Source organism: Adiantum capillus-veneris, chromosome 18, assembly GCF_014529385.1.
Source record: "Adiantum capillus-veneris isolate H3 chromosome 18, ASM1452938v2, whole genome shotgun sequence".
Classification (NCBI taxonomy): domain Eukaryota; kingdom Viridiplantae; phylum Streptophyta; class Polypodiopsida; order Polypodiales; family Pteridaceae; genus Adiantum; species Adiantum capillus-veneris.
In genome coordinates this window covers 37,803,981-37,829,333 of record NC_140948.1, presented here as the reverse complement: position 1 = coordinate 37,829,333, position 25,353 = coordinate 37,803,981, and the positions used below count along the sequence as shown (strand labels likewise).

The following is a 25,353-nucleotide window of genomic DNA, read 5'->3' as shown; positions in this document are numbered from 1 at the left end:
TTTAGTTAGTTCAATAAAGTCCTTGATCCTTAAAGTGGAATGTAAATTTATTTTATGAGCTGTCCCTTTTTGGAATTAATATAAATACATGCCTAGAGGAAGCCAGCTCACTCTAGGCATGGGGGGATGATTGTACCCATTACTCTCTCTCTCTCTCTCTCTCTCTCTCTCTCTCTCTCTCTCTCTCTCTCTCTCTCTCTCTCTCTCTCTCTCTCTATATATATATATATATATATATATATATATATGGTACCCTCGGTCTAGAGGGGCGTGTATGCAGTAGCAGCTGTGTCCTAGTCATCACGATTTCCTTGGTTGCAATACTCTCTCTCTCTCTCTCTCACTCACTCTCTCTCTCTCTCTCTCTCACACACACACACACACACACACACACACACACACGCGCGCGCGCGAAAAAAGAGTTTTAGGAAGATTCAAGCTAGGATTTTTTAGGGCACATTGCATGCTGGACGTAGTGTACAAGGAGAAAACAATTTTTGTTGCCAATGATCGGGAAAAGTGTGTCTTAGCTTAGCCTTGAGCCGGTTAGGCATTCAAGACAATCGAATGAGATGAGATCAAAAGAAAAGGGAATTTGTGTGGATTTTTTTTAGTTTTTGCAAGGAAATTCCGCTTGGGATTGGCTAAAAGGGATTTTTGAATGATTTGGACCTCGAGCATTGTGAATTTCGGGGATTTTAGGGCACCTCACAAGGCTTGCGAACATAAAAGGCAGGTTTTTTTTGGGCTTTCGGATAAGTTAGTGACCACTAAAAGGGCACCAAGGTGGGCATGTGGGCCTATGGCCACAAAGTTGGCCACCCAATGTTGAAATTGGGGGTTACTACTGGGAAAAAGTGAAAGTAAAAGCAAGAAACTAAAGCAATTTCGTTGGCAACGAGAAATGAGAGCGTGAGATCATTTGAGCTCGCGCAAGCTACTACGAGGGTCAAATGGTGTTGAACATCAAACAAGAAAGCTTCAAGATGCTTGGGTGTCGATTTTTCGGCTCAAGAGCCATCAAGTTTGGTGTAGGTCATAGTAGGCATGCCATTTCATCAAGAGAAGCTTCTCGCAAAGGCGGCTCTTAAAAGGAGCCCGAGATCCTTGTTTAGGGTATCAATGCCTGATTTTGGCTAAATATAACATGAATTACATGCAAGGGTATTTAGCCATCGTGTATCGAGTGCTCGAGCATCATGTAAAGGCTCTAGAGATGAGAGCTCTCTCGTGTAACATTGCTTTTGAGCAATACAAGTAAGGTAATTTTTTGCGTGTTTTTGTTTGAGTTTGTTCATGCGCCGTGCTTGTTTCTTGCATATCTGTAGGGGAAGAGGCCTATCACCTTTCCGGCAATGATCCCCCCCTTCGTCAAAATTATCCTCGACAACGCTTCTTTTAGAAAGAGAACTTAGTAGTTCATGGATATCGAAAAAGGATAACTTAAGTATAAAGTAGCACAACAATTTGGAAGTAAATTGGTTATAGCACTCCCTTAAACACCCCTTAGGGTGTATGTGAGGGGTGCAAAAAAGTACGTAGGTGAATAGTGAGCTCTTATGTTAAAAAAACAGCTAGCAAGGGGTGTGGGGGGATATGGGTTCGAATGCAGGATGGTCTCAACCATAGTTGGATGCCTTACCAATGCTGTAGAGCACGCAATTTGATGAATGGTGCTAACGTGGGCTCTATAATACATGGTTTCGCTCCACGGAGAACTTGCTTAACACCGAGATCATGTCGTGCTCACACAAAGTTCACATCACCATGGTTGTTGTGCACATCAGATATCTAGTTTACATCTAGTTCACAAATAGTCAACATCTAGTTCATAACCAAGCTCACTTCTCAAACATAAAGTTCACACCCAATTTATATTTTGATCTATGGTCAACATTTTTGCCAATGTGCGATGGCAATTGCCAGCCATAGATGCGGGTCATGGACGGGCTTGGTGCGGTTTGGTGTGTAAACACTCTTAAAGAGGAAGTCGAGAGGATCTTAGAAAACTTTGGTGTGTATGTACTCAGGGCGAAAAAGAATTCGAAAGCAAGTCAACAGGATCTAAAGGTATTGATATTAAGAAACCTTTTATATCAATACCTTAGACTCTTAGAGAACTTTATGGACATACAAATACAAATGAAGAAACTGGAAGCTGGAAGTCTTGATGCCATGAGTCACCACGGGCAGCTTCTTCAGTTACACTCGCGTTGCTGTGCATCAGCGTGGTGGGCGCGAGAGTCTCTTCATTTGAGGCAACCCTGCTGGCCTCATACCGTTTCACCAACCCTTTCATTGACAGCCAGGCGCAGGTCTCCCCTTGTCTTGGCCTCTCTCAACAACGTGAATGAGCCCTCAGAAGGCCGCAGTCTTCAACTCTATGGCCAAATCGAAAGGTTCCCCTTGCATGAATCTCACGTTTGTATGCATGGAAATTTGCTGATGTCTTCGGTATCTCTCATTTGATTCCTTGATGAGCAGTTTTGAGATTATCACTACTTGACAGATGGGCGATCTGATTGTTGCATGTTGGTCTTGAATCGGTGCTTTTACTGATTTTGAGTGGATCACAGACGTGAACAACATGAATCACTGCACAAGCTCTGGATAAAGTTGTATCACATAGCAGATAATAGATGTGAATAACATGAATTGCCACACTATTCACAAGCATTTGTTAACTAGCCAGTTTACTTGAGAGTTTGAAGATTAGAGAGGAAAACTGAAGAAAGATGAATGAGATTCTTAGCGTTCTTATTATGGCCGTGTGCGTCATGTGTCTTGCAAGGTAGGAGACAAGGTAAGAGACCTTGAACATAATTTCCATGAAGCATAAAACCATGGATCCGAATAGCCAATCTTTGAAAAGCTTTGACACTTTCAACATTGAACGCCTGCTTTTTCTCCAAATTGAGAGTATGCTGATGTAAAAGCATCATGGGCTCCATGCACCCACTCTCTCTCTCTTGCTTTTAGTGGGGACAAGAGGACAAGAAGGCATAACGCTCTCCGGCACTCCAAAATGCTGTTCCGAGATCATCTGCTTGTTGAGAGCATGCTCAAACATGGATGCGTTTATGTTGAATGTAACATGCTATCCTGCTTGTTTGGAATGCCATTGGGTATTTGACGATTTTTAAGGGACAATCCTTTGAAGCCTTTGTAAGGGGGGCATTAGCCTCTGTATTACTAGAATTTTGAAGGCTTGAGAGTTGAAGTTGAAGCTCAAGTGGGCTTCGTGTTGCTAAATTAGCTTTATCTGAAAGAAATATAATTCTAAATGAATTTTTGGAAATAATTGGATCCATCAGTGAGAGGATTTTCTTGCTTGAGACATCCGAGTACGGATATTCCTAGTGTGTCACTCACAGGATGACGAGAGCATTGTGAATGGGAATGTGTGTTTGGCCACCAAGAACGGATACTGATACTTCTTGATGGGTCACGTTGGATGGGTGACATAGAGCACGGAGAAGAAGCATTCGACTATCTGGAACGGACATCTCCGATGCGTCATGGGATGGGTGACATGGAGCATTGCGAAGGAGATGTTCCATAAGTTCAGTGAGTGAGAGACTAAGTGATGGGTGTTCTTGATGTGTCACATGGTGGGTGACGGGGGCATTGAGTAGGTAATATTCCATGGTCTAAGTAGATTCCGAATGGAGTTAAAGTTGCACACAAGTAAGCATAATTTTCACCTTACAAGTTTTTATTAGAGTTTTTGGCAGATTCGGTGTCACAAACGGGAGTGCACACGAATAATCAACAAGGTGAAAATAAATAATCTTCAACTAAATAGAGTTGAGGGAGAAGTTCGACAGAGTATTTGGGACTAGAAGATGAGCTGGTCCCTCCCCCCCTCTTAAAGAGAATCTTTATTAGGGAGAATCTTTTTACAAGCACAAGAACCGGAGAAAACCACTCCATTCTATTCTTAGACCATCATAGACTTGATGGTCGTTCCTTCCCTTGAGGGAATTTCCGAGAGACGAGATCTCAATCCTTTCTCCGTCTGTACTCGGAGTCGAGACTCCGTAGACAACTTTCGAATTCCGTTCCCAGAATTCGCAAGCGTAGACGGAGGTCTTCCCGCTTCTCCTTTGTGATGAAGTACTTGCAAACACACAAAAACACGGGACAACAATTCCTATGGTGAATCCACAATTGATACCTGTCGCTCTTTGTACGGAAACATGACCTCTGTGCTCTGTAGTCTCACGATCACTTACAAGATTCTGTTTCTCAGAGAGGAGGCGAGTGTTGCTTTTATAGGTTCCGAGGACTGGCAGGAATAGCCGGTCCAAACCCGGCCAAAGATGAGAGAGAGAGAGAGAGAGAGAGAGAGAGAGAGATAGAGAGATCAGCGTTGGCTGTGTTTGCAACTAGACAGAGGAGAGAGAAACAACGCTGACCGATTTTGTAGCTAGAGAGAGGAGAGAAACAGCGCTGGCTGATTTTGGATGCCGTATAGAGCATTTGCTGGCTTTTTTCATAAGTCCTTGCTTTATTTAAATGGGTTGCTCACTTATTAAGTGGGCGGCCGATCACTTTAAAAAAAAAACATGTGATCTGGACAAAACTCAGTAAAACTCAGTGAGCTGAAAATTGATGCTACACAAGCACATTCCGAGTGTCCCCGGGTGCAGTTCTCAGGCACAGATGCAATGCAAACACAGATTACTCGCAGGAAAGCGTCTGCTTTTCCCGGAAAACACGTTAAAATATTCCTCTTTTTAGAAAAAGCTTCTCATAACCCGTCTTTATTCTTGTGCTTGCGTCTTTACGCGCATTCCTCTTTCCAGTTCGGGTTTCCTGCCAGACCTATCGAATAATCGCTTTTCGATGCTCCCGTCACCCATCACATGACGCATCGGGAATATCCGTTCCCCGATCTCTCTTACCGAACTAACGGTACAACCCCTTCGCGATGCTTAATGTCACCCATCATATGATGCATGAGAGTTTTCCATTCCTGATGGCTTTTAATAATTGCAGTAGATCTACAGTTCCTAACCTTATGGTTCAAGTGAACATATTTAAATATTCTAATTTCAATAAAAAGAAATTCTCAAAAAAATAAGAAAATAGTCCATTTAGCAACATCCCTCTGGCTTCTAAACGGTTGTCCTCAACTGTAGTGCTTGTACATATCCTTCCAGAATCTCGGGATAGGAAGCTAATTCCTGCTCGGTCATCCACTGAGCATCTATAGTAGAATAATTCTTAAACTTTACCAAATACTTCAATGTAATTTTCGTAGACTTAAGTGGCCATTCTTGATGATGAATGATCTGCTCTGGTTGGAATATTTCTTCTGTTTCCTCAACCTTAGGAGGTTTCTCAGCAATAGGCTGACTTGGAGGCGGTCCCACATATGGCCAATGTAGACTAACATGGAAAGCATTGTGGATCTTACAATTAGATGGTAAGTCTAATCGAAACGTCACATCGTTTACTTGGTCAATTATCTTAAACGGCCCATAATAGCGATTGGAAAGTTTATTACTTTCCCTTTATGAGTCGCTTGTTTGTTTAGTCTTACCTTCTCAAACTTGAGCAAGACTAATTGATCGATTGTTAAGTCTAGATTCCTTCTGTGCTTGTCTGTAGCTTTCTTATGTTTTCCCTGAGAACGCAAAATTGCTCTCTTGACTTGCCTGTAGGTCGTGTCCAAATCTCGGACAAACTCTTCTGGTGTGAAAATCTTATCCTTAGTGACAAGGATCGGGGGAAGCAAAGGCTTACCATAGAGAATCTCAAAAGGTGCTTTCCCCTTAGACGAATGTACGGTATTGTTATACGCGTACTCGACAAGGGACAAATACTTCTCCCAGTTACACCATCTTTTTGACACATAAGATTTCAGCATATCCAATACTGTGGAATTAGCGATCTCACTCTGCCCATCTGTTTGAGGATGATACGCAGAAGAAGAATTTAACCTCGTGCCAAGGTTATCAAACAAGGCATGCGAAAAGTTGCCTGTCATGCGAGGATCTCAATCACTCACACTAGACTTGAGCAGCCCATGATGCTTAAAGATCTGTGCTAGAAAAATTCTAGCCATATGATCTGCTTTGATTGTTTTCTTGATTGGAATAAAGTGAGCTTGCTTGCTAAATCTGTCCATGATGGTCGAGATCGCATCATTTCCAGTTTGAGTGTTTGGGAGATCCATAATAAAATCCATGGCAATACTCTCCCAGGGTTGATCAAGCACAGGTAAAGGTTGGAGTAACCCAGGCGTCTTATGTCGATCATACTTTACTTTTTGGCAAACCAAGCATTCGCTGACATATTGATCAATGTCTGCTTGAAGGCTTGGCCAAAAGAAATACCTCTCCAATGCTAAAGTCGTAAAGAGAATACCCCGATGACCCGCATGAGGTGAAGCATGTGCTTCTTCCATGATTTTCTTTCTCAATGGTTCTGCCACGCAAATTGCTTGGTGGTGATAGAGGTAACCATCCCGAATAGAATAGGAATATTCATCCTCTCTGTTCTGTAACTTCTTTAGATGGAGGAGAAGTCTGGGTCGTTTGGATACAACTTTGGAAGTGATTCCAATTCTTGGTGATACACAAAGGTAACTGCAGTCACCCTAGGCCATCTAGACAACACGTATGCAGCCGCATTCTTACTCCCAGCCGTATGAAGGATCTAGAAGTGAAACATGGACAAAAAGTTGGCCCATCTCATTTGCTTCTCAGATAATTTCTGTTGCGTAAGAAATTACCGCAAACTCAGGTGATCGGTTTTGATCACAAAATCTGCTCCTAGAAGGTAATACTTCCAGGTGGACAAGGCGTGAATTACAGCCATAAGTTCCTTCTCGTAGATTGAGGCATGCAATTCTGCATCCTTAAGCTGTCTACTTTCAAAAGCCACTGCATGGGCTTCTTGGTTAAGTACTGCATCGATGCAATCACCTGAAGCATCGCAGTGAACCTCGAATGGTTTTCGTAAGTCTGGCACTATCAAAATAGGTCCATGGCTTAATAGGTACTTTAGCCTATCAAAGGCACCTTGTTGTCTCGATCCCCACTTGAAAGGGATCTTCTTCCTTGTTAGGCCGTCGTGGAGTGGTCCTGCTACTTGACCAAAGCCTCGGATAAACCTCCGATAGTAGGAACACAATCCCAAAAAGCTTCGTACATCTTGTACCGTACTGGGAGTTGGCCAATCTTGCACGACTTGGATCTTTGCGGGATCCATTCTCACTTGGTTGTGTGAGACTATATGGCCGAGATAGTATATCTAAGTGAGGAAGAACTCACTTTTCTTTGCAACTCATGCTTTCGCAATTCCTGAAAGAGTATGTCCAAGTGCTTCCGATGTTCCTCCTCAGTCTTTGAAAAGATGAGTATGTCACCAAAAAACACGCCTGTGAAAGCTCGGTGTGGGCTGAAAATTCGATCCATCATTCGATTGAACGTGGCAAGAGCATTGGTCAAGCCAAACGGCATTACCAAAAATTCATAAAAATTAAAGATTGTGCGAAAGGCAGTCTTATAGACACTCGCTCTTTAAGTCAATGCAACTAAAGATGCTTGCACCCTGCAACTTATCGAGAATATCATCAATCGGGGGTATCCAGAAGTGATTCTTGATAGTGATCTTGTTTAGAGACCGGTAATCTATGCACATTTGAAACGTGTCATCTTTCTTCTGCACCCGTAGAAGTGGAGAGCAGTAAGGCGAAGTACTTGGTCGTACTAGACCTTTTTCCAGAAGCTCGTGGACTTGCTTCAAAATTTCCTCTTGTTGAGCAAGACTAACCTTGGAAGGGGGTTGGTTTGGGGGAGAGCTACGGATACGAGATCAATGCGATGATTTTCCGGACGTTTCGGAGGTAGCTTGTCCGGTAGAATATCCGTGAAACAATCTTTATACTTTTTAAGAAATTGAAAACGTTTAATTTTCAAACTAGAGAGCGAATTCTCATTAGTTTTATCTCTTTTACGTGCGAAAATCAAGTAAGTAGAAACGCACTTCTTTATTTCCTTCTTAATGGAGCAATGGCTTACAATAGGGAATAGCCAATCCCCTGCATTAGCAAAAATTTTAATGTTCTTGCCCTCATGCTCAAAAGCGAGGGTCTTTTCTACATAATCTGGGACCGGTTGCATATGGTAATGCCATGGCATACCCAAGATGATATCACATCCCTCGATGGGTGCCATCAAAAATCATTCGCGGTCCTTGTATTCACCAATCCGAAGATTGAGTTGTCCTTGCATGGGAGTTGCATTGGTGGTCAACCCCTCGAATGCCAATCCGGAAGTGACCGGAGTTCCAAACTGAGCCGGTGTAAGGCTTCTGTAGTTTCGAGTGAGATGAAGTTGTCCGTTGATCCAAGGTCGTAGAGGATCAAACACCCGTTGGTTATTCACGGATCCCCAGCCTTCAAGGAGCCGGCGCTTCCCTTTCTTGGTTTCTGTATTCCCTTGTACATCAGGAACGGAATTTAAGCTCGGTGGAGCGGGTTCCTTCTTCGAAGATGCTTGTTCTTGCCGTTGCTGCCGAACAGGGCAGTCTGTCTTCATGTGTCCTTTCTCACCACAGTAGAAGCACCTTCCTTGTTCTTTGAAGGTCTGTACTTAGTTCGGCGTGAGATACTTAAGCCGTTTTCCGGTACCCTCTGGCTTCTTAGGTTGATCCGGGTCCTATGGGGGACGCTTTTTACCTTGGTTGCCATGGTCACATTATAAACCGCTCTTTGCCTTTCACGGTATGTGCTGTGTTCCATCCATTTGGGGGTACCAGTGGAATGTAAATCCTTGGCAATGATTTCTGTTTCCATCATCCGTTGAAGGGTGTCGTGTCGGTACACCTTCATGCTCTTCCGAAGCGGTGGTTGAAGACCTGCTTCAAACTTTCGCATCTTTTCCTCGTCAGAAATCTTCTTAAAAGGCGTAACTTTCAGAAGAACTGACAAAACTTGTCAACATAAGCCGTGACTTTCTCTTGTTCCTTCTGGGCGAGCCAGTCCCATTCCTTCCGAATGTCCTTCTCGAAATCAGGTGGAAGAAATTGTTCATAGAATTCAGTTTTGAATTCAGCCCAGGTTCTGGCTTGAGTACTTTCCAGAATTTTGGCTAGCCACCAGTTGCTTGCAGTCTCCTTTAGATGCATCCCAACTAGGGGGAATGTTTTTATAAGCACAAGAACCAGAGAAAACCCCTCTGTTCTATTCTCAGACTCGATGGTTGTTCCTTCCCTCGAGGGAATTTCCGAGAGTCGGAGCTCTCAATCCTTTTTTCGTCTGTACTTGGAGTCGAGACTCCGCAGACAATTTCCGAATTCCGTTCCCATAATTCTCAAGCATAAGCCGAGGCCTTCCCGCTTCTCCTTCACGATAAAGTACATGCAAACACACACAAACAGGGACAGCAATTCGTATGGTGAATTCACAATTGATACCTGTCGCTCTTTGTACAGAAAAACGACCTCCGTGCTCCGTAGTCTCGTGATCACTTGCGTCTTCTTCCCGGCAGAGCCCCTTCTCCACTAGCGCTGGCAAGATTCTGAGTCTCAGAGAGGCAAGTGTTGCTTTTATAGGTTCTGAGGACTGGTAGGTATAGCCGGTCCGAACCTGGCCAAAGATAACACACACACACAAGAGAGAGAGAGAGAGAGAGAGAGAGAGAGAGAGAGAGAGAGAGAGAGAGAGAGAGAGAGAGAGAGAATCAGCGCTGGCTGTTTTTGCAGCTAGAGAGAGGACAGAGAAACAGCACTCGCTGATTTTGCAGCTAGAGAGAGGAAAGAGGAACAGTTCTGGTTGATTTTGGCTGCCGTACAAAGCATTCGTTGGCTTTTTTTGTAAGTACTTGCTTTATTTTAATGGGCTGCCCACTTATTAAGTGGACGGCCGGTCACTTTTTATAAAAAAACATGTGATCTTGGATAAAACTCATTAAAACTCAGTGAGCTGAAAATTGATGCTACACAAGCACATTCCGGGCGTCCTCGGGTGTAGTTCTGAGGCGCAGATGCAATGCTAACACAGATTCCTCGCGGGAAAGCGTCTGCTTTTCTTGGAAAACACGTTAAAATATTCCGCTTTTTAGAACCCATCTTTATTCTTGTGTTTGCGTCTTTACGTATATTCCTCTTTCTAGTTCGGGTTTCCTGCCAGACCCACCAAATAATCCCTTTCCAATGCTCCCGTCACCCATCACATGACGCATCGGGAATATCCATTCCTCGGTCTCTCTTGCCGAACTAACGGTACAACCCCTTCCTGATGCTTAATGTCACCCATCATATGATGCATCACAGTTTTCTGTTCCCGATGGCTTTTAATAATTCGAGTAGATCTATAGTTCCTAACCTTACGGTTCAAGTGCACATATTTAAATATTCTAATTTCAATAAAAATAAATTACTAAAAAAAAAGAAAATAGTCCATTTAGCAACAATACCCATATGAAACTTACGAAACGTTTCTAAACGTTTCTTTCATATGAAACACGATTCTATACCTTAACCCTACTTTACTTGAAAGGGATTTCTATCGAGGAAATCTGTGCCCAATCGTTTCGTATGTTTTAGACAGTCACATCGAGTAGAGGGTACACAACTTGTGCGCAATCTTTGTTCGTATTTTGAGCATTTGAATGCTCATTGGCTGATAGCTTATATATATATTTTTTCTATGTTGTATTTCAAAATGGTGGAGATTGTAGTGTGGCATGCTCTAGCTGTGAACCTATGTTTGCTTGAACCTTGATATTTTACTAGATTGGTAGCAATTGCCAATGAAATGCATCACATGATGTGTTCTTTGTGACTTTTTTTGACTTAATTGTGTCTATAAGGTTCAATGTTTTGAACCATGTTTATAGGAGATTTCCTGGATCAATTAAATATGGTTATATTTTTGAGGTTTTTCATACTGCATTTCTTACGTTTCAAAACACATTTGAAACCCGTTTCATACTATGAAACCTCGTTTCAAGTTTCATATGGACCTGGCAACATTGGTTGTACTGTTCCTTGGTTTGTGGCAAGCATTGCCAAGTTTCCCCATTCTGACAAAATTTGGACTTCAAACAGGGAAATCATGTAACTTTGTGCAAAAATAGTCTTGAAAGCCTGCCAAGTTCTTGGAGCATACATTTGGGTAGCGATTGAACTTCACCATTGCATAGCATTATCCTTAAGAAATTCTGCGGCTTGAGAGATCTTTGATTCTTCCGTGTTGTTTCCGAATGCATAGATGTTGTCAAATTGTTGTAGGAATTGCAAGGCTTTCTTCCGATCTTTCACTCCAGAAAAAAGCGAAAAATTTTATGTGGTTTCTCCATCTTGAAATCTTTGTTTGGTTTGGAGCGAACCCCAAATGTGGATAGTAAAGATATCCATATGGGCTCCAACCATTGTACCGAGGAGGTGGCGGTGGTGGCAACGGTGGTTGCACTAGATCAAGGTGAGACGATTGTGCCATGTTTCTGAAAACTCCTCCAATGGGAACAAAAGGCTAAGTGGGTTGCTGGTTAGAGGCTCTCGTACTGTCTGGTGCCGGAGGAGGTGGTACTGTTTGAGGCATCAAAGGGGGCAACGTGTAATTTAGGAACTGCTGAAAGCTTTGCAGCATCGGGAAATTCTGTTGAGAATGCCGCGAAAGTATGTCGCGGAGCTCGTCAAGGAGAAACTGTAGGTACGCTGTAGAATCCAGAAATGCTATCTTGCTTTGTCTGTTCTTGAAAGGACCGATGTATGCTTTCAGAAAAGCACACGACTAGAGCTCTGATACCACTGTAACAAGATGGGCACCCCATGCCAACGGAAAAGAACAAATTGAACAGACTCTAGACCAGCGTAACCGCGAAACCTTGGTGAAACGCAAAACGCCTGAAACGGGCGAAATGTTTCACTTGCAGGGTGAAACGCCCAAGGTGAAACGTTTTAAAAAAATTTGGGGGTTTTTAGGCGAACAACGTTTTCACGCTTTGGGAACTTTTTAGAAGGCCGTTTCGGCTGCTAACGTTTAATTTAGACTCAAATTAATCTGCCCGCTTCTCTCTGCGAACTCACGCGCGCTACTGGAATGAGGACTCCTGTCTGCAGGTAACAGACCCGACTCTCTCTCAAGCTTCAGCGAATTGGTAACTCTCTCTCTCTCTCTACTCACGTGCTGAATCTTGAGAGAGAGAGAGAGAGAGAGAGAGAGAGAGAGAGAGAGAGAGAGAGAGAGGTGCAATTTTCGTCGCAACTTACAAGTGCAATTTGCAAATTGCACATTTGTGTATACAATGTGTGTGTGTGTGTGTGTGAGAGAGAGAGAGAGAGAGAGAGAGAGAGAGAGAGAGAAGTGGAATTTCCGTCACAAGTGCAATTTGCAAGGGATTTGTAAATTGTGTGTGCACTGTGCGCGTGCAATTTGATCAAGACAATGGCACCAGCGTCGAGTCGTCGACTCTCGAATGACCTCATCACGAGTCATGACTCATGAGTCATGACTCATGAGTCATGACATCATTGACATGTGCCACACGTGTGTACACAATGCACATGCAGGCAGCATTGAGCAGCATCCTTTGTGAAATTGTGTGCATTAGTGTTGCGCAAGTGTGAATGGCTCAAGAGTCAAAAAGTTTAATGGCTGAATTTTTCGTGTGTGTATTGCAAGGCTTGGAATCATGGTGAGAGGAGGATCTTCACAGGGCAAACAGCCAGTAATTGAGCGGGATCCATGGGAGTCTACAGTTTTTATATCCAAATACCATAAATCTAGCTCTCGCAGGGTTATATGTAAACTTTGTGGGGATGTACTTACAAGTGGTGTTACCCGCTTGAAAGCCCATTATGCTTGGATCGGAAGCAAAGGGAGAGATGCATGCAAATGTGTCTCTGAAGAGTTATGGCTTGCTTTTGGGGGTGAGCGGGCAAACTACATAAGTAGTGTCATGCCCAATCTTGAAGCCTCAATAGGTGAAGAGGCCCTCTTACAGAAAGTCCAAGATGAAAGGGCTAAATTGGCTGCTTCTCACCATCCCTTGCCTATGGCAACTGCTGCTTCTAGTACTCCAGGAGCCTCGACTTCAAATATCCCTCCTATCCGTCGTGCTCCAAATGTTTCTGCTAGTGTGGAGGATAGCAATGCAGGAGATGCTACATGTGCTAGCACTCAAGATGTGGACAAGAGCCATGCTGCTCCTCCTATTAGCACCACACAGGCAGCTCCTTCCCAGCACGAAGTGGGGCAACTTGGAGTAGGTACTGGCAGGAAGAGGGCTCGCACATTGGCACGCTCTTCTACATTGCATGATGTTTGGGCTCCTAGCTTGAAGAAGGCGGCGGAGATTGCCGAGGAGCATTTTTTCTACCAATGCAACATTGCATTCCATGCTGCACGCACAGGGGCCTACAAAAGATTTGTGAATGCTGTCTCAGCCGCTGCAGCTGCGGGGGCACCCATCACTCCAGCCGGATCTGAGGCTCTTCGTACTAGTAGACTGACACATCAAGTAGACATGGTACATGAGCAATTGCAGGGCCATAGAGAGTCTTGGGCAGTATATGGATGCACTATCATATCAGATGGCTGGAAAGATGTGCGAAAGCGTCACTTGCTCAATATTCTCGAGTCTTGTTGTACTAGCACAACATTTTTGAGAGCCATTGATGTGTCGGGAGCTGGCACAGCGAAACTGCGAAACGCGTTTCGGCCGGGGTGAAACGTGAAACGCTTGAAACGTCTGAAACGTTTCAGCATGCAGGTGAAACGCCTCTGCTGAAACGCCTAAAATTTTTGGGGGTTTTTAACATGTTCACACCAATTATGTATATATATATATATATATATATATATATATAATACTATATACACCCAAAATTGGCGTTTCAGTCATACGTTTCACCGAGGCTCCTCTCTTGGGTGAAACGTTTCGGGTGAAATGCCCCCGTTTCAGGGTGAAACGTTTCGGGTCTGAAACGTTCCGCGGTTACGCTGAGCTGCCGGCATAAGCATTACTGGTATGTTTCTTATTTTGATTTTTGTGTCACTTGATAATCAAAGCATAGAGCTGCGAGCATGATGCATCATGATTCATAAGAAGTGCTTCTTACAAGATTCAAATGCAAAATGTGCAGGAGAGCTTATTTTTGGACACATTCGAGATGCTATCGAGGAGGTCGGTCCACAACATGTAGTGCAAGTGGTAACAGACAATGCAAGCAATTGCAAGCTTATGGGCAAAATGATCGAAGCAAAAGTCCGTGTGCAGCACACTCCCTTGATCTTATGATGGAAGATATTGGTGCACTACCATGGGTGACTTCACTAGTTGATAAAGCTCTACAACTTATCAACTTCATTCATCGAAAATCATTTGCCCTAGGGTTGTTCACTGCACATTGCAAATGGGCTCTCAAGAAGCCAGCAAAGACCCTTGCTACATCTTTCTTGTCTTGTGCTAGTGAGTTTCTCAAAGGTTTTCTAGTCTTTGAATCTCCATTTTTACAAGTTATGTGAAGTGCAAATATTCATTGTTTTATGTACAGCTTGGTAAAATGCAAAGATAACTTGCGCCGAATGGTGGTAGATGAAAGGTGGTTAAATTGGCCAGATTCTACCACTCCTGCTGCTGTGGCAGTCCTTGATGGGGTGATTTGCAACAATACATTTTGGAGAGAGATTGATGGCCTTCAAGCTGCTCTCCAACCGATTGTTTGCGTTTTACGCTTATGTGATAGTGAGGGATCCACTCTCGGTCTCCTCTATGAGTTCATGACAAAGTTGAGGATAGCCATACATGATTGCACATCATTGAGCCCAGACAGGTAAGGTTTTTGAAACGCTTTTTCTGTCAAGTCTTAACTCTTGAGTCTTATGACATTATACATATCGTTGTTCACATGTGATAATGTGAATTTGTGACATGTAGGGTGAGCATCATGCTCGACATATTTGATGTAAGATGGAATTGGTTTCGCCGTCCAATTCATTGTGTAGCCCACATATTGTATCCTGCTTGGAGATGTGAGGCTCAAAGATCCGATCGTGTGCTCTTGACTGGATGGAATGAATATGTGGAGAGAATCTATCGAAACAATGGCCATGCGCAGAATCGACTAGATCTTTTGGAGTTTAGAGGTAAAGATCTCTGTAGGCTTCAAAGCACAATCATAAAGAGCACATTTAAAGTCTTGACATTTGTCTCTTGATTCTTGTGGGACATATAGGTGGCAGGGGAAATTTTTCTCGTGCAATTGCCAAAGATGTTGAAAATCAAGCACTTCCAGTTTCATGGTGAGAAAAATTTGGGGGTCTTACACCCATGTTGCTGTCTTTGGCTTTGTGGGTCCTCTCCCAAGAGGTGAGCTCATGCGGAGCGGAGAGGCTATGGAGCATAATGGGAGACATACACACAAAAGATCGAAATAGGTGAGCTTCTCAATTAGAATTTAGCTTTGGTCATACACTCTATGGTTCACAAGTCTACACATTTTTCCTAACTTGTTGTGTTTTAACTTTTCCGTAGGCTCAATACTCCCCAGCTTGATAGGTTGGCATTTGTTAATGCCAATCTCCGAGTATTGGAGAAGGCGGGTGGATTGGATAGCGCAGGCCCTGTCAGTTGGCTACCAAAGCAAGTGGATCATCGACAGATTATAGTTGAGGCAGTTGATAGCTCGCATCTTCAGCCACACACACCTGAGGATGATGTGTATGATTTCATCCGTGAGGACATGATGAGGTTCTCACGACAGACTCGTTCGACTACACGTCGCCTACGTGGGGAGACCACGATTGCTACTACTAGTGCTCGGCCTGAGAGCTACCCGAGCACGGAGGTCCAGACCCAGACGCAGTGTTGCAGAGCTTACTTCTACTACCAGGCGACTTACTCCGACTCCTTCAGAGTGAGAGTGATGAGGGGAGTCAGTCAGATGGATCTCAGTAGTCTCTTTTTGAGTCTAGAGTAGCGACTCACGAGCGCTCAGCTTTGCGTATTTTGTTATGATATTTTATCATTTTGTCATGGATATCTTTTTTTGTGTATGCCATATGGGCTTTAGCCTTTGACTCGATCACTCCAAGCTTTACTCTTTATTGTCTTGTAAGTTGAGCAATGTAGTTTGTCGAGTTTCATCTTATTTACATGCAGATTCGACATATGTTCTCGTCATTCTATGTGTTCGCTATTCAGTCCATTGTTTTGTTAAGTTCTAACATCTACTTGTAATGTTCGATGAAACTTAAGTGTGCAAGTAGATGTAGTCTCTTGTCACTCTGAATTTTGTTCATTTTCAGTTTGTTGAATGTTCCGCAGCTTTCGCTTTAAATTTTGCTTAGAATGTAACTGTCTGATCAATGATATCTTAGAAACTAGAGTAGATGTCAATTGTCATTGATATTGTTTGCATTATCATATCTCTCTCTCTTGCACACCTATTAATGTATATAATTTTATATATACATAAAATCGGCGTTTCGGTCAAATGTTTCACTTGAGGCCTCTCTCTTGGGTGAAACGTTTCGGGTGAAACGTCCCCGTTTCAGGGTGAAATGTTTCGGGTCTGAAACGTTTCGCGGTTACGCTGCTCTAGACGCTTCAAAACAACTGAACTGAAAGAGATACACTTCACAGGAGACACGGAGTGGCGGAGTTCCACGCCAAGAGAGCACTGGCCCCAAAGTGTGGCGCCCCTTTCGATATTTCTTTATATTGCTTCAACGATGTACAACTTTGGCGGCATTGCTGTGCATCTCCCGCGGGAAGGATGCCAGAGAGACGTTGTAAAACGCTCCTCCAAAGGCCCCACTCTCGATGGCGAGAGTGGTCTACTATTGATTGCACAAACTCGTACAACTCTGATGCACTTGAAGACTATGATGCAATGGCAACTTGGACGGTGTCTACGGCGACGACTTGACTCCTTCGGCTGAAAGCTATTGCTACAAAACGCTGATCTGCTGGTCCCTTATGACTGCTGAAAACTTGATGTGCTGCTACTGTCCAAAAACGCTAGAAGGCTGAAACCTGTTGTCCAAAAACGCTGGTTTTAGGCTTCTCCAAAACGCTGGTTTTAGGCTGAAAACTGCTGTCCAAAACGCTGGTTTAGGGCTGAATATGCAGGCTGAAAAACGCTATGTATTGGAAGCTGGAAATGCTGCCCCGTTGGCTAAAAAACGCTAGCATGCTGAAGCCTATGGCCATGATGGCTGAATGCTGAAAACGCTAGGCCTATGGCGATGAGGTTGATGCTGAAAACGCTTGGGAGATGGTGGTCTTGCTTGGAGGAAATCGCCACCAAGGGGGAAAAGGTCTTGCTTGAGAGAGAGAGGGGGAACCTGTTGCCTTGGCCTGTGTTCTCCTTGCTCTTTTGCCAAATACTGCTACCTTAGGTTTGCTTATATATTATCTTACCCAATTTGCCCTACTCAGTTTCCAACAAAAGTCACTTAAAATAATAAGTGAAAATGTCAAAAATAGGGAAAATAGGTTTAATGCATTGGAAAATGCTCCTGATGGATTCTGTTGGATTCTGATGGTAATGTTGATGATCATGCCGTGTGCAACCAGAGGATATGCATCTACTCTAAGTGCCTGGGTATGCACGGTCTGCGAACAGAGTCACAAAAGTGCTAGAACACTTCCTAAGCTAGACTGATTGAGTGACTGAACCCTTGTTGTGCTGTAGCTTGTCCACGGACACATAGGGTTGGATGTGTCACGTGACATCCCCTCCTTTTTAAAGCGAGGTACTGGTACCGAGCTGCATGGCTTCCTTGTAGTCTGCCGACAACTCTGGGTTCCTCGATCCTTGAACTTCAAAAAGTATTGTCTCACTTGCTTCTTCGAACCATGTAGAAACCGATGCAACAACACTTGCTCCGGCTCCATAATTTCTGCTTCATGGATGATCTTTGGTTCTTCTTCTTTTGAAATGTCCTTTGGAGGTGTTTCCTTGAAACACTTTCAACCAAGAAACATGGAAAACGTTGTGCATTGACCATGAGCTAGGCAACTGCATTTCATTGAAACCTCATTTATCTTTTTAATGACTGGAAATGGACCATACATTCGAAAAGACAACTTGGGACACTTCTTTCCAACTTGCTTAAGACGTTGCTTCATGATTCTTAAATACACCCAATCCCCTTCCTTGATGGAAACATCGTGACGATGCTTATTAGTCTACCATGAATAAGATTCCTGAGCCTTGCTTAGCCGAAGCTTCACTCTCTCAGAAATCTCATCCAATGATTGACTTTCAGCATTGGCATCAGGCATTTGACTGACCCAGCGAGTCAAAAGTGACTGGAATGGACGGTCAAAAGCTACCTCATACGGAGTTCGACCAATGGCTGAAGAAAAAGAGTCATTCAAAATAGCCTGAAGCAATGGGAGATAGAGCTCCCACTGAGACTGTTGATCATGCACGTATGACTTTAAAACATCAAAAGCCAATTGATTGTAAATCTCTGTCTGACCATTTGACTATGGATGAAAAGCCGATGAAAAATTCAACTTAGTGCCAAAATTTTCAAAGAGTGCGCGCCAAAAATTGGACGTGAACTTAACTTCCCTATCTGAAACAATTGATTTTGGCAAACCACAGAGGGGGTACCAATGCTTAATGAACAACCGTGCTACATCTTGTGCAGTGACTTTGGCTTTACAAGGAATCAACATGCAAAACTTGCTGAAACGATCGACAATTGTCAAACATTGAGTGTTCCTTGAATGCAAGCTTGGTGAAAGGTTAGTCACAAAATCCATGGAAATATCTTGAAAAGGTCCATCGGGAATAGGCAGCGGAAGCAAGAGGCCTTGCTGCTTACCCCAAGGAGCTTTTACCTTTTGACATAGTGCACTGTGACATAACGAAACACATTCTTTCGCATTTTAGGCCAATAAAAGAATCTTTCTATTTTTTCCAAAGTTGTGTTCATTCCTTTGTGCCCATCCGTGAGAGAATCATGTGCATCATGCAATATGGTTGGCCTGAGAGAGGGCAACACACATAAACGTTGACGAAAATACAACAAACCATCATGAATGAGATAGTTGCTTGGCCCTTGGGAAGCAAGAGCTTGCAACCAATGCTTACCAAACTCGGAATCCGCATACTGATTTTTCATGCTATCGAAAGACACACCCACACCCTGAGTAGACAATGTGGACCTTAACTCAAGAGCCAAAATCTGTCCCTTGCGACTCAACGCATCTGCAACAGGGTTAGCTTTTCAAGGCACATACTCAATCAAACCTCCAAATTGCTCAAAAAATTGTGACCACCGTGCCTGGCGATCACTCCAATGTACATTAGGCATAGATTGGAGCCACTTGAGGGCTCGATGATTTGTGCGAACTGTAAACTCTCTACCATACAGAAAATGCTTCCAATGCTTAAGAGAGTGAATGACAGACAAAAGTTTTTTATCATAAACTGAATACTTCTTTTCCGCACTATTGAGATTCCGGCTAAGGAAAGCTACAGGACAACCATGCTGCTGAAGCATAGCGCCTATGGCGACATTGCTCGCATCCGTCCATATCTCAAAGGGATCATCCTAAGAGGCAAGGATAAGACATGGTGCTTCTGTCACCGCAACCTTGAGAGCTGCGAAAGCGTCAATGGCTGCTTTGGGCAAGTCTACGCGCTGACGACAAGTCTTGACCCCTTTCAAAACATCAGTCATAGGTGCAGCAATGCGTGAAAAAATTCTCTTATGTGCGAACTATATGCTTGACATAAACCAAGAAAAGAACGCACATCATATGCAGTTTTGGGCAAATCCCAATTATGAACCTGTTTCACCTTCGCGGGATCTAGCTTGACGCCTTCTGTATAAATGATATAACCCAGATAAGTGACTTCAGTAAGAAAAAATTCAGACTTGTTAGCTGTAATGTACAACTGATACTCATCCAAACGGGTTAGTACCCTTTTGACATCCCTTTCATGTTGTTCCCACGATGCAAAAAAAATGAGAATATCATCCAAAAAGATGAACACACATATACAACCATATCGCCGAAACGACCTACCACGAGACGATTAAATGTAACTACGGCACCTGTCAATCCAAAAGGCATAACAATATACTCCCATTGCCCTCGCTCGGTGTGAAAAATGGTCTTGAAGATGTCGCCTTTGAATACCCGTACCTGATGGTATTCACTCTTGAGATCGACCTTGTTGAAAACCTTTGTCCCATTGAGCCTATAAAGGATATACTCAATGCGAGGCATCGGAAACTTGTTCTTGACGGTCATCTTGTTCAATGCCCTGTAATCAACACACAAACAAGACGAACCATTCTTCTTGCGAACAAACAAAATAGGAGCAGCAAAAGGACTTACACTAGGACATATGAACCCTCTAGCCACCAACTCCGTGAGTTGTCACTAACTCTTCCTCCTGTGTCTTGTTCAAACGATAGGGAGCCTTACTGACAGGCTGGGCCCCCTCCATAAGCTCGATGCGATGGTCCTCCGGCCGCTCAGGTGGGAGACGAGGTGGAAGATGATCCTGCAAAAAGAGATGTTTAAACTTGGTAAACAAATCTCAATACTTAGCTGGAGCCTGAATGTTCTGGGAAACTGGAGCAGCATAGATGAATGCCGCTTGTGCTCCTCGTCTTAATTCACGCTTTACCTGCACATGAGAGATGAGATGCAAAGAATGTAAACCCTCCTCAGCACGAATGAAGAGGGGGGAGTTAGTCTTGGCATTTATGTGAGAGTGTTAGCCTCCCAATCAATGAGAGGGTTATGCTCACGAAACCATCTAATGCCCAAAAGCATATCACATCCTAAAAGAGGAGACACAAGAAATTTCCTACGGAAAGCAGTTTGTTGAACTGTAAACATCACATCAAGGCACTCTTTCGTGATGAGAGTCTCCATACCAAGAGCAAAACCAGAAACCTCGAGAGGAGATTTTTGATTAACCTCTAGGCGGGCTCTCTCAACAAGAGAGGCACTAACCACATCATGCATACTGCCTGGATCAAACAATACGATAAAACGCTCACCCTTTACATGACCATAACACTTCATAAGAGACTCATCCATGTGTGTGTCAGAGACATGAGAAGATTCAGCTTGGTTCGTTAAAGTGCTTGTGGTTGGTGTGGGTGCCTTTGGTTCTTTAGGTGGGGCTGTCTTAGGACAAGCCTTCTTAATGTGACCCTTAACATGACATTGATAACATCTACCTTCCTTGGCATAAATCACTTGTTCTTCAGCCGTGATGTATCCTCCTATAATTCCTTGTGCAGCTTTTTCATCCGGGGTTAGCTTAGATTTTGCAGGTGCTTTAGCTTTACCCTTAAGATTCATTGTTAGAGTTCTTTTCCGAAGACTTAGAGGAAGATGGGCTAGGAGAGTTACCATTCTTACCGTTCTTACCATTTTGCGTGTTCTTAGAAGTCTGAGGGTTTCCTTGAGAGGTTTTGTTCTCCTTAGGCTTTCCTTTGTTGTGCTTCATCTCCTGTGCGAGAGCAATGGCTACCGCCTAGTTGAGATCGATTGGATCAAGTACCTCCACATCAAACTTGATATACTCGTCCAATCCATAAAGGAATGCCTCCTTGCGCTCCGCATCCGATTTGCGTAATTGAGTGCCGAGCTGTAACACATGATTAGAGAGAGACATAACTGGCATACCATTTTGCTTGAGAGCGCGCCAATCGTCTTTCAATCGTGCGAGGTACTAAGGTGGCATAAACCGCGCCTTGAGCTTGTCTTGGAAATTAACCCAATTGAAGGAAAGGGGCGTGAATTCGTCGGCTTCCTCTAGGTGTGCGGCTAACTGTGCCTCTTGCCATGCGTGGTACCAATTGATGGCATCACCGGCAAGGTACATAGCTGCCGTCAAAACCTTGCTATTCCCTGTCTTCTTAGTTGTCGCAAAATAAGCATTAAATTGATGTAACCAAGAATGAATAACCGTAGCATCCATCTTATCATCATACTTACTGAAAGTCAACTTCTCTGTGACTGGGTTGTTGGAGTCCGCATCTCGGCTTGCGCCACTTGAGGATCTACAGCTGCTTCAGACTTCGAGGCAAAAACCTGTCGAACCAATTTTTGAGTGCGGAGGTCCCGTTGAACCTCCCAATCGGCCTCCAAGGCCACTCGTCTTACTTCGGCTTCCTCCTTTCGTTGTGCTTTTCTTTCTTTTCGTTCAGCAAGCTCGCGTTCCAAGGCAATGTGAGTCGCTTCTTGTCGTGCCATCATGTCCGTCATTGATTTGACCAAGGCCTCCATAGGATTTGGTGCAATCCCGGGTGTAGATGGCGTAGGGGGAGGGTCAGGAAAACCTCCATAGTGAGGAAATTCTTCTTCACTACTTTCATGCCCATCACCTCCATGCGAAGTATCCATTCCGCTTCGGGTGACGACCATGCACTGTAATCTTTGGTTCTTAAGTTCACGAGGAACTTGGGTTCTTGTGGGTCTTGGGTTCTTGGTTCTTGAGGGTCTTGAGGTTCTTGGGTTCTCGAAGGTCTTCTTTCGCTTGCAATCTGTGTTAGAGAAGGATCTTCTCTTCACCCGAGTTCTGCTCTTTTCCGTGGGCGCACCCCTTGGTGGCCCTGCGCTCACACTAAGGTTGCTTTTTCCCACCTCACGTCGATTGGCCGGCGGCTAAGTGCATGGTCCGCTCTCAATGAGTGAAAGGAGGCACAAGGGGAGGCTGGACAAGCCCTTCTTTCTTGGGATTCATGTCACTCTTCAAAAACACGATTAGGAATCGACACGCCCAAGTGAACTTGGGTTACGTGCGACCGCAACATGCAAAAAAATTTCTGTTGTTCTTTCCTTTTGAGTGATACAGAACACTGCCAAAGCGTTGATACCAATGTAAGGTGCAGTGGAATGAATGTTGAACTTTGCTCAAGAAGATGAGTGCTCCGAACTGTGCTCAAGATTCCTTTTACTTATGGAAGGGAGAGCCTTCCATTGTTAATGAGAGAGTGCAATGGACACAACAAAAGTGAATGGACACTGTGTGTGAAGGTGTATGAGACTGAGAGATGGAGAGAGAAGAGAATACGATACCAGAGACGACGTAAAACGCTCCTCCAAAGGCCCCACTCTCGATGGCGAGAGTGGTCTACTATTGATTGCACAAACTCTTACAACTCTAATGCACTTGAAGACTATGATGCAATGGCAACTTGGACGGTGTCGACGGCGATGACTTGACTCCTTCTTCGGCTGAAAGCTATCGCTACAAAACGCTGATCTGCTGGTCCCTTATGAATGCTGAAAACTTGATGTGCTGCTGCTGTCCAAAAACGCTAGAAGGCTGAAAACTGCTGTCCAAAACCCTGGTTTAGGGCTGAATATGCAGGCTGAAAAACGCTATGTATTGGAAGTTGGAAATGCTGCCCCGTTGGCTGAAAAACGCTAGCATGCTGAAGCCTATGGCGATGATGGCTGAATACTGAAAACGCTAGGGCTATGGCGATGAGGCCGATGCTGAAAACACCAGGGAGATGGCGGTCTTGCTCGGAGGAAATCGCCACCAAGGGGGAAAAGGTCTTGCTTGAGAGAGAGGGGGAACCTGCTGCCTTGGCCCGTGTTCTCCTTGCTCTTCTGCCAAATAGTGCTAGCCTAGGTTTGCTTATATATTATCTTACCTAATTTGCACTACTCAGTTCCCAACAAAAGTCACTTAAAAATAATAAGTGAAAAATGTCAAAAATAGGAAAAATAGGTTTAATGCACTGGAAAATGCTCTTGATGGATTCTGTTGGATTCTGATGGTAATGCTGATGATCATGCTGTGTGCAACCAGAGGATATGCATCTACTCTAAGTGCCTAGGCATGCATGGTCTGCGAACAGACTCACAAAAGTTCCAGAACACTTCCTAAGCTAGACTGATTGGACTGACTGAATCCTTGTCGTGCTATAGCTTGTCCACGGACACATAGGGTTGGATGTGTCACGTGACAGTTGGGGCTTCTGCTTCTTGCTATCGCCAAGAACCTGCAAGATCGAAAAATGTTGGCTGATCTGGTCCAAAACGCTAGGTTGTGCTGTGGAGCAAAAACGCTAGGCCTCTTGGGGGTTTTGTTGAGAAGTTGCCTGTTGAGCAAGGTGCTCCTGCTACCTCTTTTGCCAGAAAGTGCTAGCGCTAGGTTTGCTTATAGATTATCTTAGTAAAATTGCCCTACCTAGTTCCCAACAAAAGTCACTTAATGAATAAGTGAAAAATGTCAAAAATACAGAAAACAGGTTTAATGCACTGGAAAATTCCCCCGATGGATTTTGATGGGAATGCTTATGATCATGTTGTGTGCAACCGGAGGATATGCATCTAATCTAAGTGACTGGACATGCACGGTCTGCGAACAGACTCACAAAAGTGCCAGATCACTTCCTATTCTAGACTGACTTGATTGAACGGAACCCTGGTCGTGCTGTAGCTTGTCCACGGACACATAGGGTTGGATGTGTCACGTGACATGCCCTCCTTTTCAAAGTGAGGTACTGGTACCGAACTGTGTGGCGTCGAGGGAGATCGCAAGCAGGGTCCGAAATCTTGTGAAGGACTCTTCGCCGGCCCACTCTGATACGTCGGTCATGCGATACTTGAACTTCATAAAGGTCTGCAACGCTTGCTTCTTTGGGCCGCGCCGAAAGCGACAAATTTTTCCGTGGCTCCTTCAATGCTTCAACTTCGTCTAGAGTCATGCTTCTTTCTTCTTCAAGAATCTCCATGGCTGAAAATTCTTGAAACCGCTTCCAAAACAAAACCATTAACATACCTATTCCATGTAAAGTGATTGGAAAAAATATTTTCTTCCTCAAAGAGTGTACATGCAATGTAGATGAACACATAGACGGAGTGCCTAACCGTTCACCACACACATGCAAACAATGAGAGTGAATCTTGTCTTTCTGATCTAAAGCAATCAACTGTGGCAATTCACAACGGAAATGCCCATGCTTGGTGCTCATACTTTCTTGTGCTCTCTCTACCACCGTGTCGTGCCAAGGAAGAGACAGGGAATGTGACTTCCTTGAATGCATACTTTTCAGGTTCTCATGAATAACTCGCATACATCCGTGCTCATTCATGAGTGAAACGTGCTCAATGTACACTATGTCATGCCTAGGAAAAGGGATCACATAAAGACGCTGACTGAAATATAGGAAACGATCACGAATGAAACACTCGAACAATGCGTGCTGACGAATTATTCGAACACATAGTACTTCCTGTAAGGGTTCTTTGGACCTAGGCTCGAGAGCCAAGATCGGTTCTTCGTAAGGGATCGAATCTTCCTGTGGGGGTTCTGTGGACCTCGGCTCGAAAGCCAAGATCGGTTCTTCGTGATTGATCGAATCTGCAACGAGGTTAGCTTCACTAG

General features: G+C 44.0%; 2 protein-coding genes across 2 annotated transcripts in view; both read left to right on the top strand.

Moving 5' to 3' along the window:
* The first annotated feature begins 2,103 nt into the window (after positions 1-2,103).
* Positions 2,104-25,353, top strand: part of LOC147435509 (Gut esterase (DUF1350)) — a 99,235-nt gene continuing 75,985 nt past the window's right edge. The window contains exon 1 of the mRNA XM_086488570.1: positions 2,104-2,399. Within this exon, the coding sequence (XP_086344696.1) occupies positions 2,125-2,399 (275 nt within the window). The 5' untranslated portion in view covers positions 2,104-2,124. The remainder of the gene's footprint in view (positions 2,400-25,353) is intronic.
* Positions 12,329-15,388, top strand: LOC147435510 (uncharacterized). The gene is made up of 5 exons (XM_086487972.1): positions 12,329-13,516; positions 14,352-14,429; positions 14,515-14,793; positions 14,898-15,106; positions 15,196-15,388. Exons 1-5 carry the CDS (start codon positions 12,651-12,653, stop codon positions 15,264-15,266), a joined length of 1,503 nt encoding a protein of 500 aa, XP_086344098.1. The 5' UTR covers positions 12,329-12,650; the 3' UTR covers positions 15,267-15,388.

Coding starts and splice junctions, on each gene's coding strand:
- LOC147435510 (XM_086487972.1), top strand. CDS start 12,651: ATGGTGAGAGGAGGATCTTCACAGGGCAAACAGCCAGTAATTGAGCGG. Junction 13,517..14,351: donor CAATTGCAGGGCCATAGAGA/GTCTTGGGCAGT, acceptor CATTTGCCCTAG/GGTTGTTCACTGCACATTGC. Junction 14,794..14,897: donor ACATCATTGAGCCCAGACAG/GTAAGGTTTTTG, acceptor TGTGACATGTAG/GGTGAGCATCATGCTCGACA.